The sequence below is a fragment of the Vigna radiata genome, unplaced genomic scaffold (assembly GCF_000741045.1).
Source record: "Vigna radiata var. radiata cultivar VC1973A unplaced genomic scaffold, Vradiata_ver6 scaffold_195, whole genome shotgun sequence".
Classification (NCBI taxonomy): domain Eukaryota; kingdom Viridiplantae; phylum Streptophyta; class Magnoliopsida; order Fabales; family Fabaceae; genus Vigna; species Vigna radiata.
Genome location: NW_014542195.1, coordinates 482,853 through 496,394, shown reverse-complemented (window position 1 = coordinate 496,394; position 13,542 = coordinate 482,853). Strand labels below are relative to the sequence as shown.

At 33.8% G+C, this 13,542-nt stretch overlaps 1 protein-coding gene across 1 annotated transcript; it reads left to right on the top strand.

The window, feature by feature from the left end:
• The first annotated feature begins 10,619 nt into the window (after nt 1–10,619).
• On the top strand, nt 10,620–12,951 carry LOC106779329 (aspartyl protease family protein 2-like). The gene has a single exon (XM_014667422.2). It carries the CDS (start codon nt 11,036–11,038, stop codon nt 12,704–12,706), a length of 1,671 nt encoding a protein of 556 aa, XP_014522908.1. The 5' UTR covers nt 10,620–11,035; the 3' UTR covers nt 12,707–12,951.
• The last annotated feature ends 591 nt before the right edge of the window (nt 12,952–13,542 follow it).

The window sequence follows — 13,542 nt, the reverse complement described above, 5'->3', positions numbered from 1 at the left end:
TTACATCATATTCAAGTATCAAAATAACGGTTTTTGTACCGTTATCACCCGCCCCTTACTCCTCAAACGTCACCATTTTATTCCTAGTCAAAACCCTACTGAGGGAAACCTAACTAGGGAAGTCATTCAAAGAAGTAGCAACTCAAGCTAAGGCAAAGAAAAGGAATTGAAGAAGGACTTTCAAAGGCTTTCTTAAATTTTTCTTTCTATAAGTCTTAGAAGGATTATCTTTTAATATGTTCATATGTTTTTTTGTAGAGTATAAATAAAACTTGGAGACTATGATTGAGCCATCCAAGAAGTTGAATCAATAAAAGAAAAAGGAGCGCAAAAGGAAGTGGTGGAGCCCAAGATGAAATTAAAGGGAATTGCTCACGGAAATGCCAAAGCATTTTTCGCCCAGCCCAAACCCCAAAAACGCCTAGCGTTGCCAAAAGGAGGCATTTCCCTCGTGAATGGCTGACCTGGAATGAAACATGGGAATTGTTGGATCAAATTGGAGCGCCTCCTAGGGAATCAATTTAAATTTAGGAGAGTTTTGAAATCAGAAATGAGGACCCTCTTCACCTATAAATAAGAGGGCCTCCCATTTGTATGAATTCACTTTTGAGCTTAGTGAAATGTTGTAGAAATTGATTTCCAACCCTATTGCTCTTGAGTCACTTCTTCTCTTCCCTTTCTCTACCCTTTCCTCTAGCTTCCTTCCATAGTAGGAATGCCTTCTGAGCTAAGAGGACTCTTCACAATCTCCTTCCATTAAAAACACACCAAAACACCATTCATTTACTTCCATTTCCGCTGCACCATTATTCACCTTATTTGCATGTTGTTTGGAGTTGCAATTTGCGAGTTCCAAGCCTGTCCATGTTTCCATCAAGTGGTATCATGAGTTGTGATCGTCCGCGCATCAACAACTGAGGCGTTCCTTTCATTTTTCTACTCCATTTCCATTCCAGTTATGTTGTTTTCTTGTTCTGTTTTGCTACTATTACAGAATTCTGGAGTTGTTTTTGTTTCTCTTTTATGCTTGATTCAGTATTTCCAGTTCTAATTTCATGTTTCCAGTGTGTGTTTATGTTTTTTTTTTCATTTTAATCGGTGAAACTTCATTGCTTATGCCTCTTCCAACTTTAATTTTTTCATTGTAGTTTGTCAAGTCATGTGCTCAAAATTCTGATGCAGTTTTAATTTTTGTCTCTGTTTGGTTTACTGTTCAGCTGGTTCATTTCGTTTTTGCTTGAGTGCAAGTGCTAGACAAGTTATATATATACCAATAAAGGCAATGAAGATTTGATCTAGCCTTGGTGATACAAGTTGAAGCACCAAAAGCAAATCTAGTTTCATTTCTGTTTGAATTCTGATGCAGAATTTTGAATCTAGTTTTTAATTTCTAAAATTGTTTCAGTTGGTTTTCCTTTGATTCTGAAGCTTGGTACAACATTGTTTAATGTTTTTGAATGTGTCTTAAGGTGTAGCAAACCAGAATAAGCAATGAAATGCAATATGCATAGCTTGGTTGCTCAAAATCCTTAGCAATTCACTGTTTCAGTTTTGAATTCTAGCTTTTCACCGTGGTCAATTTATTTGAATTGTGTAATCTGAGTTTGGTCATGCTAAGCCTTTCAATTCTAGCTTAGTTCTGTGCATTTACACTTCTTTGAGTCAATTTCATCACTGTCCAGCTTTTGATTCCATTAAAACTGATTTTGGGTGGATGAGTTGATGCATTTTACTACATAACTTGGTACAACAAAAGTGAATTTCGAATTTTGTTGTTTTTGTGCTGTTTAAGAGTTTGAGCAAGTCCAAATTGATGGTTTAAAATTGCTTGCACTGTTCATTTGGTCAAAAATTAAACTATATGCACATTTGCATTTGAAATGATCAATTTACTTCCAAATCCACTCTCACTTATCTCTAAGGTTTAATCATTTCCGACATCCCTATTTATGCAGGATTGTCTCAATTTGGTCCCTGTATTTCTAAACATCTCTATTTGGTCCTTAATTTTGAAAATTTAACTCGATTGAGGGCTTGCCGTTAAGTTGGCTGGACGGCGTTAAGGAAATTGATGTGTGTTGGTGACAAGGCGAAGTCCTTTGGACGTGGCAGTCGTTGGTCATGTTACCTGGCTTTGCATCATTTTTATATTTAAAATTTATTAGTTTAAATCAAAACGCAATGTTTCAATTAAAAGAATAAGTGATTAGTGGTTAGGTAATTGACCTGGGTCTGTAATTGGGGATAGTTGGGGACAATTACTCTGACTGGGTGATAATTGGGGATAATTGGGAGAATAGAGTTTTGTCGAGGGTTGGCTTTGTGGTTGGAATTTGGGGGACAATTTGGTATATCGTTGGTATTTCGTATAGTTGGTGAGTAAATAGGTTTCTTTTCAAGATTTGTGAGTGATCAATCGGTGCTATTTTGGTGGAATCGGGAAGCTATTGTCGGTGAAGCACGTGGAAGACAGTGGCGAAAGTGTTCGTAGTGAAAGTGTTCGTGGTGAAAGTTTAGTAAATGCGCTTTTCATTTAAGTTGTTTAAGATTTTGTCCTTTTATGCTTGTCCGACAATGTTGCATGTTGTATAATGTTTTGTTTTCGGTTGGCATGTGGTCCCCCATTATTAAAGTTTTGTGTAATTGTCTTTTTCATTGGGTTCTGGTTTGCCTATATTGTTAATACTTTTTGTTGTGGTCCTATTGTTATTACTTTATAGGTTAAAATATAAGTATTGTGTTTTACGTCATGGAAGAAAAATTTGAAGTTGTTTTCCACCACAGTAGAAAGTTCGTAAATGAAGGGAAACTTATCTATGAGGGTGAGAGTACAACTTATTCGTTTGACCCAGACGTTTGGAGCTATTTCCTGTTAGTAAGTGTAGTAAAAGGGTTAGGTTACGATGGGTTTAATGAGTTGTTGTACTCTATAGGTGGTTGTTCTGTCTTAGAAAATAGGTTGAAGCCTTTGTTGGATGACGTAGGAGCCATGCAGATGATAACCTTAGCTAGGCTTAATGAGCAGGTGTATCTATTTGTTGTTCATAAAGTGTCTGAACCTGAAGTAATACATATGTTAGAATATGTTCCTCAAAATACAGTTGAAGAGCAAGGTGAGAGTATGTTTGAGGGTGAACATGAAGAGGAAGGTGTGGGTTTGTGATCGCCAAGAGGAAGCTGGGGATATGGTTGAGGGTGAATGTGAAGAGGAAGGTGGGGTTACGGTTGAGGTTGAATGTGAAGAGGAAGATGGGGGTATTGTTGAGGGTGAATCTGAAGAGGAAGGTGGGGGTATGGTTGAGGGTGAATGTGAAGAGGAAGGTGGGGTTACGGTTGAGGTTGAATATGAAGAGGAAGGTGGGGGTAATGTTGAGGGTGAATGTGAAGACCAAGGTGAGGTGGCTGCAATGAAGGTGATAAAATGACTGAAAATGTTGATGTGCAATCTGATGATAGTGATCTTGATGATGGAATAAAGGAATAAATAGTGATAATGCTAGAGGTTTGTCCGATGATGAATGGAGATTTGATGAATTAGATAGTGGAGCAGAAAGTGATGGACAAGATGATGAAGATGAGGGTTATGGGAAGTTTGTAACATTTTCCATGCCTAAGTCAATGGTAGATTATAAATGGGATGTGGGAACCTATTTTGCTGACAAGCGAGACTTTGTGGATGCCATCAAAACATATTCAGTAGAAAATGGTAGAAATATTAAATATCTTAAAAATTATAAGAATAGATGTAGGCTAAAATGTATGGGTGCTAAAGGACAGTGCCCTTGGATGGCATATTGTGCTTATATGGAAGTCATTCATACGTGGCAATTGAGGACTATAGTTGACAATCACATATGTAGTAGAGAGCACAAATTAAGATTACTTAATGCAAAATGGCTCAGTGAGGGGTTGGAAAAAACTATTAGAGAAAATCCCCAAGTAAAGGGAGTGGAAATTCGGGAGAAGATTAGTAGAAAATGGAATGTAGGTGTATCTAGATGTATGGCTTATAGGGCAAAGGCCATTGCTTCAGACCATGTTGATGGGTCTTTCAAAGACCAATATATATAGAAGGATTTATGACTATGCGAATGAGCTCCTACCTCGTAATCCATGATTAACAGTGAAGGTCAAAGTTGAAGAGACTGTGGATGCACATATTTTTAAGAGGTTTTATACATGTCTGAAGGCCTGCAAGGATAGTTTTGTGTCCTACAGGCCAATTATTGGGCTGGATGGTGCTTTTCTGAAAAGGAAATATGGTGGAGAAATGTTAACTGTTGTTGGTAGAGATGCAAATGACCAAATGCTACCTCTAGCTTATGTTATGGTGGAAGTTGAGAACAAGGATACTTGAAGATGGTTCCTTGAACTTTTGGTTGAAGATCTCGGTGGGATTGAAGTAGCTTCATCATTTACATTCATGTCGGACCAGTAAAAGGTAATGCATATGACCTCTTCCCTGATTATGTTAATTAACATTCATATATAAGTCATTTGTCTAACAACATAGTCATAATTTCATTCAACAGGGACTGTTGCAAGCTGTACAACAAGTGGTCCCTAGAGTTGATCAACGTTTTTGTGTTAGGCACCTATACGCGAATTTCAGAAAGCAATTCCCTGGAAAACAACTAAAGCGGTTGATGTGGAAGGCAGCTACAGCAACTCATCCACAAACATGGGAAGCAGAAATGAGAAATATAAAACAACTTAATGATGATCCTTTTAAATACTTGTTAAAAATCCCTCCCAAGTTTGTATTTAAATTTTTATTGTTTCTGCCAGCTTTGAGCACTAATATTGATCAACGTTATCCAATGCAGGCACTGGTCAAGATCAAGATTTACCAGCAAACCTTAGTTTGATACTTTGGTAAACAACATGTCAGAGGCTTTCAATAGTGTAATACTGCATACAAGGTCTAAGCCAATCGTAAGCATGTTGGAGGAGATCCGCCTTTATTTGATGAAGAGATGGACAACTAACAGGACAAAAAGCCAATCATTGTCTAGGGAGATTTGTCCAAAAATCAAGACTAGACTAAATAAGGAGTCTCAGTTAACTAAATATTGGATTCCATGGTAAGGATGTCAAAGTTCTTTTATTATTTGATTTAAAATGTGTCAGTGGTTTATGATTAAAAGGTCTTTATTGTTTTCACTTTATAGTTGGTCAACCAACATGATATTTGAATTTCGCCATGTGTCCCAGGCTGGTAATAAGTTCATAGTAAATTTAGATGAAAAATTGTGTTCATGCAGGAAGTGGGAAATCACTAGCATACCATGTTGCCACTCCTTGGCTGCTATGAAATTCTTAAATGTAGATGTAGAGGACTTCATTCCATGTTGCTTTAGGAAGTCATCATATGAAGAAATATACTCTTCAATTATCTACCCAATAAATGGTAACAATATGTGGGAGATTACCACATATGTTGATGTCCTCCCTCCACCAAAAAGGATATTGCCTGGGAGGCCAAAGAAGAAGAGAAGGTTGGAGCAATGGGAGTTGTTCAAGGACGATAAAAGAATGAGGAAGGGTGGTTTAAAGAAAAGATGTGGCATTTGTAAGGAGCTCGGCCACAACAGGAAGTCTTGCACCAAAGGAAAAGAGGCACTTGCTTTGAACTCTCACCAACCTCCTCAAACTAACTCATCAAATCAAGATCAAGCAGTAGTCCAAGGGAATCAATGAAGAATTTTAATGTATTTTTTTGTATGTTTTTGTAGAAGACAACAGTATCTTTTGTAATGCTTATCACTTGCACAATTATAATGCCTGTCAGGTATTTGTGATGGTTTTTGTATTAGACAGCAGTATCTGAATCTACAGACATTGTCATTTTGGTTTTATGAATGAAATTAACATATATATGTGTCAATTTTTAGTACATCACAATATCTTAATTTGTGATGAATTTTTGCCAGCGGTATCTTAATTTCTGATGATTAATATAAACAGCAGGATCTTAATTTGTTATGATTAATATAGACAACAGTATTTGATAAAAAAACTATCAACATCTGATACAAAACTGATATTACTATTTTTGGTATGGGTTCAATGGCTATTTCAATGCAGCAAATGAAATTCTTGAGTTATGTTGTTCTTTTAAACATTTTGAACCACGCATTTTGCTACCAAATAATATAGAAAGGAAATTTATATCAGCAAAGACAAATGTTCATTCTGCAACTGTATCAGAAGAAAACTATGCTGAATGTTGGTGAATGTGATTGGCTACATTTCACAGACGTGTGTATCTTTCCAATTTAGTGTTTCAAGCAACTTTGGTTTACCAAAAGTGTTTGGATCATTAATATGACACTTTGAGCAAATTTAGTTTGACAAATATAATAGGTAGAAATGGCCAACAAAGGCTGCAAACTGCCAGATCAATATTTCATCATACAAGTTGCTCATTTTAGTCAAACAACTAAAATTCTCATCAACTAAAATTGCTCATAACAGATCAATAAGCACATCAAACAACTCTCATTTTCATTGAAATGGAAGAAAGCTACAATAGAGTTACAACACATCAGCCCATTGTCGTCAACATTGACACTAAAATTGTGTTTATTACACATAAAAAACAAACCAAACATATTAAGACCTTCATCCACTTTTGAACAACCAAGGACGATTTCTCTAACTTAACTAACATTTTCCTATTACTGTCCATTTCTTCAATGTGCAACAATGTTTCTTGCTTTCCTTCAGACATCAAACATGTGCCCCTTTCCTCTTTCGTAACATCAGTGAACCATTTGAAGTAGTTGTAACCACCCTCTTCAGCACCACTCTGTATAAACAACAATCTCTTCTCAGAAACACTTCCACATCATATAAACATCAAAGTTTTAGCAGTTTGCATCGCACATCCCAGTCCACAGTGGAAAATCGGTGGACACACATTATGGACCTTCATCCATACATTGCATGTCGACGAACAGCATGAATGCTCCTTCGAAATCGTCTTCGAAGAACTAAGTTCACCCACCTGCGTCGCACCCCAACACACTCCAAGAACAACCACAACAAGCTCCAACAAATACGAACCTCGCTCAATTTAGGGATTTAGGGTTTCTTCAAATTTAGGGATTTCTTTAAATCCCAATTATTCTCCCCAATTATCCCCAATTACAGACCCAGGTCAGTTACCTAACCATTAATCACTTATTCTTTTAATTGAAACGTTGCATTTTGATTTAAACTAATAAATTTTAAATATAAAAATGATGCAAAGCCAGGTAACATGACCAACGACTGCCACGTCCAAAGGACTTTGCCCTGTCACCAACACACGTATCAATTTCCTTAACGTCGTCCAGCCAACTTAACAGCAAGCCCTCAATTGAGTTAAGTTTTCAAAATTAAAGACCAAATCGAGAGGTTTAGACATACAGGGACCAAATTGAGACAACCCTACATAAATAGGTATGTCGAAAATGATTAAACCTATCTCTAAATCTATTCAAATAAAAAAAAAATTATCTTCAAATCCTCTCAATTACTCTCCCCAAAATCCACTCAAGTAAACAAGACCTAAAAGAGAACTTGAAATTTGAAAAAAAAAAAAAAAGTAATAAAAAATTTACTTAAGTGAAAATGTTTAAAAAATGATAAAGTTTATAAATAAATAGATAGTTAATATTCTAAATTATATATTCAAATGAGCCAACAATTGTTATGTTTGTTATTTAAAAAAAAAAAAAATATATTCTAAACGTATTATCTGGTCTTTTAAAAAGTGAAGGCTAAAACGTGTCCTTGGGTACAATTAATTTATGTTCATCCTTCATCACTAGATACATGTTGTAGAATTTCTCGTGATCACGTGAAGAAATTTCCATCTCACGAACTTCAATAAAATTAAACTTCCAATCTATAAAGGGTTCGGATTATTGAGAATCAAACTAAATATATAAAAAAAAAGGTTGACTTGAATTCTATTAAGTTGCGTAGTCTTATAGAAGTTTGCAAATTGATAATGAAGGCTCACCTATTTTTGTGTTGAATTTGAATGTACTAATTTTCATTTTGCTAGTATTGAGATAACAATTAGTTGGTCCCATATTTAGTGTTAGTCATTAATAAATTTTCAACTCATTTTCAAAACGAGGAAAATAATAACAATGATAATGGTTTTAAGAAGAATGTATGTAATATGTCGTAAATAGTACGTGTATGTTTTGTATCTATCTTATTCAAAAATTTAATTGGATAATTTATTTAAATATAAGCCCCATCTATTCAAAATTAAAATAAATGAATTAATGGGTCATGTATTAATTATAATACAATATATCATTCATTAAAATTGGTTAAAAATCACCATTTTAATTTATTAAATCTTAAATTATGAGAGAGAGAATAATTAAATTTGAAGTGAAATTTATTATTTTCAATAAATTTTAATTAATAGTAAAAAAAAATTGAGATATTGTATCAAGAATAAATTGAATTGTAAATAAAGTTTATTTTTTTGTAACACCTGACATTACTTCTATTACACACTTACCTAAACGTCTATTAAACATCATTCAACATATAATCTAAACATAAGTAATTATGTATTTTAAAAATGATTATTGAAAGCATATGTTAAAGATAAGGTAAGCTCATGAATATTTCTTGATATTTTTTTTTTTTTTTGTTTTAAGTCTTAATTATTACATATTTTAATACGATTATTCATTTATTTGAATATTTTATTTGAATCTTTGAATATGGTATGATTCGAGTCTCATTTGTTTTAAGTCTTAATTATTACATATTTTTATTTTGTTTTAAGTCTTAATTATTGATGAGTTGCTTTTTACTTGAATTTTTTAATATGGTATATTTGAGTTTTTTATTTGATTAATATGGGTGTAGTAAAATAAAACACATTCCTTCAAAATATAATTTAAATATACACTAAATATAAATACATAAATATAAATGTTGGCAAAAATAAAATCATAAATAAAATTATAATCCTCTTTGGATGTTAGTTTTGCACCTCTTTACGATAAAAAATTTCACCAAGAAGAGAAAAAAAAAATTAATCTTACGTGAAATTTTCGAAAAGTCTCTTGAGTGAAAATTTATTTATTTAAGTGAAAATCTGGTCGAAACAAAAGTTTAATTGTAATACTATTTTTGTTTGAATAAAAAGTTGTTTTTTAACAAAAATACGATTGAAAACAAAATGGATTTTGAACTCTATTTTTAATCGAATAAAAATAAAACCGAAAATAAGATATGAACTTATATCCAATTTTCGTTTGAATAAAAATATCAATATGTTATAACAAACCTAATTCATTTCAATAACTAAATATTACTAACTTTTTCAATGAAATGAAATGCAAAAACTTTAGAAACATCTTTCTATTTTCAAAATTATTTGACTGTATTTTAATTTAAATAAGAAAATGTGACTCCATTTTTAAAACATTATTTATTAGATAGAAAACTTGTATTAAGTTGTAGGAAAATAAAGAGAAAGGTGTGATTCCACGTTTGGTCGTGTCATGGGACAGCAACACATTAGGTTCACAAACTCTGACCAACGACCACCACACACACTTCCTAACTTCCAACATTGCTTCGCAAAATTCCATTTTCCCACTTTGACTTCTGTACTTCCAGTCCATGTGGATAAGACATATACATATCTAATAACATTTTTTTTTATTAAAACTATTATTTTAATTCGAATATTTCTCTTAAGAACATCTTCTATAAATTATTATCAGAGGATCATAGTGCAATTAATGTGTGAAAGATGTTATTCTAACACATTTTTATATCATTTTAATACTTTTCATTATTGACTTAATGTGATTTGAAAGTGGTCATAATCTTAAGAACGGTTGATTTCAGTAAAAGAATCCTTAAAACAGGGTGCCCATGAGCTTTTCTATAAAGTATTATTTTTGTAAATTTTCTTAAAATATATTAAAATATAACAATTGAGTAAAATTGTGTTCCAGATTTATTTATTTTTAGTTTCTTCAATTTTTTTATATAATATTTTAAATTCTTGTAAGCATATACCTGTTTGGTTTTATTTTGTTTTTATAATTTTTTAAAAAATTCTTGCATTTTTAATCTTTATTATTAATTACAGTTAGTTTGCTATTAAAAGTAAAATGTTTAATTAAGATAATCAAAATATTTTAAGTTAATTTTAATAAATAATTTCATACATTTTTCTCATTTTTCTATTCAATAACTTACCTTTAGCAATAAACATTTATTAAAAAAGTTATAATTTATTTAGACATTAATAAGAAATTATATATATATATATATATATATATATATATATATATATATATATATACAAAAAACTTTTTATTATGTAATTTTAAATTTTTTAGTTATAAGTAAACAACAATTTAATATCAAATTTCATTGTTTGAAAATCAATTCCCACATAATTTAAAGTTATTAACTTTAGTTTCTGTATTATTTGCTGCATTAATTTATGTAGATATCTGTGAAAGATAATTTTCCTCCGTAACATGTTCCATACGTAAAGTATTAAATATGTGACATGGGTCTGCACCATCACACCATAGAATTAATGGAAAAACATACCCATGAAGTAGGAAACTGAGAGGAAAATACCCTGCAAGAGGAACACCACCTATTATATATATTCTCATTTAAAATTCATTTTTGTTATGTGTACCTTGAAATTGATGAGTTTATTTATCTTTGCTATGCTATGCTAATCAAACCGCGTTTTTGGTGTTTCACACTTGTTCTTGACAGAGTCACCCCAACCCAAGCCAAAATTGCCCTCTTCCTCTTTCCTTCTTCTCTTTTCTCTCTTACTCTTTTGCCTTCAAAGCTTCCATCTTTTTGATATTTTCATTTGCCTTAGAATTTTATTCTTTCATTCTTCTCTTTTGTAAGCTTAGAGGTTGTTGTAAAGTTTTGCTCTTTTTCTGGGTTTTGAAGTTTGCCACTTCCACTCTGAAATTCCACAAGGTGTTTGATGTTGGTACTACCATCATAGGACTTCAAAAATATGGTTTTGAGGGTTTCTCTCTTTCTGGTTCTCCTTTTGTTACACAACTCCTGCACTGTGGAATCCATTTTTGAGCATCTCAATCAGAATGATCTCAATGGATCTTCTCTTGCGGCAGTCAAGTTTCCTGATCATGCACACTTCAATGCTGATTCTTCATCCACGGAAACTGGGTGTAGTTTCTCAAAGTCAGAGAAATTTGAGTCTTCTGCAGCAACCTTGACATCCAATGAAGGCACTGATGGTGAAAACGGAGAAGCAGCTTCTGTGGCAGCAGGACATCACAAGCAATCTGTGAAACTCAATTTGAGACACCACTCAGAGAGCAAAGACGCTGAGCCTAAAAAGTCTGTGGTTGATTCTACAGTGAGAGACTTGAAGAGAATTCAGACCCTTTGGAGAAGGGTCATAGAGAAGAAGAATCAAAACACAATTTCAAGGCTGGAGAAAGCACAGGAGCAATCGAGGAAGTTCTACAAGCCGGAGGTGGCTGCTCCGGCAGCCACGCCGGAATATTTCTCCGGTCAGCTTGTAGCAACCTTGGAGTCAGGGGTGAGTCTTGGCTCTGGTGAGTACTTCATGGATGTGTTTGTTGGCACACCTCCTAAGCATTTTTCTCTGATACTTGATACTGGCAGTGATCTTAATTGGATTCAATGTGTTCCTTGTTATGCTTGTTTTGAGCAAAATGGACCGTATTATGATCCTAAGGATTCTAGTTCTTTTAAGAATATAACTTGTCATGATCCAAGGTGCCAATTGGTGTCATCCCCAGACCCTCCTCAGCCCTGCAAGGCTGAGACTCAAAGCTGTCCATACTTCTATTGGTATGGGGATAGTTCCAACACAACTGGGGATTTGGCAATTGAAACTTTCACTGTGAATCTCACCACCCCTAAGGGAAAGTCTGAACTGAAGCTTGTTGAGAATGTCATGTTTGGTTGTGGCCATTGGAATAGAGGACTTTTCCATGGGGCTGCTGGATTACTAGGCTTGGGGAGAGGGCCATTGTCATTTGCTACTCAACTACAATCCCTTTATGGTCATTCCTTTTCCTATTGCCTTGTGGATAGAAACAGCAATTCAAGTGTTAGTAGCAAGTTGATATTTGGTGAGGACAAGGAGCTACTCAGCCACCCAAATTTGAATTTCACTTCTTTTGTTGGTGGCAAAGAGAATCCTGTTGACACCTTTTACTATGTTCAGATAAAGTCTATCATGGTTGGTGGTGAGGTGCTGAAGATTCCAGAGGGCACTTGGCATTTGTCAGCAGGTGGTGGAGGTACAATTATTGATTCTGGCACCACTTTGACTTACTTTGCTGAACCTGCTTATGATACAATCAAGGAGGCATTCGTGAGGAAAATCAAGGGCTATCAACTCGTTGAAACGTTTCCCCCTCTAAAGCCATGCTACAATGTTTCTGGAGTTGAGAAAATTGAGCTGCCAGAATTTACAATCTTGTTTGCTGATGGAGCTGTCTGGGATTTCCCTGTGGAGAATTACTTCATCCAGATTCAACCTGAAGATGTCGTTTGCTTGGCTATTTTGGGGACTCCCAGGTCTGCACTTTCCATAATCGGAAACTATCAACAGCAGAATTTTCACATACTATATGATGTGCAGAAATCAAGACTTGGATATGCACCAATGAACTGTGCTGATGTTTGACATCTTGTTAGTGGTGAAAAAAAAAAATGTATAGGACGAACATGGCAATTCTTGGGGTTGATTTTTTTTCTTTTCCTTCGGTTTTCCCATTGATGGACACTAGAAAGTGATATACACAGAAGACAGAAAAGAAAATCAGGTTTTGTTTCTTCAGGTGGTATAGTACTAGTCCTAGGTAATTTACAGGAACAAGGACATTACAAACATAAACGCTTCATTGTTTTGTACACATTTAACTGCTTCAATTTTGAGTTTCTTGTCCCTCTCAATTAAATATGATATTGTATCTCTGACTGCCAAGTTTTGTTTTCTTTTTGTTTACCCATTCCCTGAAGGAAAATTGCTCCTTAACTAAGTTTACAAGAAACATGGTCTCATAATTTCACTAACTGGCAATACCAATAATTTCTATGTTATGATTCTATATTTCAAGCAATGATTTGCTGCAATATTTTCTAGTATTCTACTCTCTTTTTTTCTTGACCATTTATTTTTATCAATACATTTCTTTTCTCTATAATCTTTGTTTTAAATTCTCCCTTTTTTTTTCTTGAATAACTGGTCAAAGGGAATATGGTTGTTTCCAATATCAGCCAGCAATACAATATATTATTCAATGGCTCCTCTGTTAGGTATGTGGCACAATTGTTTAACAAAAACAAAGAAAATGAGCATGCAAACAAAGACTTGGTCAGCTTTGTTGGTAGGTATCTCTTTATCATACATTTTGCCATCTTCCTTTATTTATTGTGTTTGGGAATTTCAGGGTACCCTAAAAAAATAACACATGCCTATCTATTTTAAATTTTATAAATGTATTTTTTTCTCTGCCTATC

Excerpts from the sequence above, each read along its gene's own strand:
- LOC106779329 (XM_014667422.2), top strand. The coding sequence starts at position 11,036 with ATGGTTTTGAGGGTTTCTCTCTTTCTGGTTCTCCTTTTGTTACACAAC.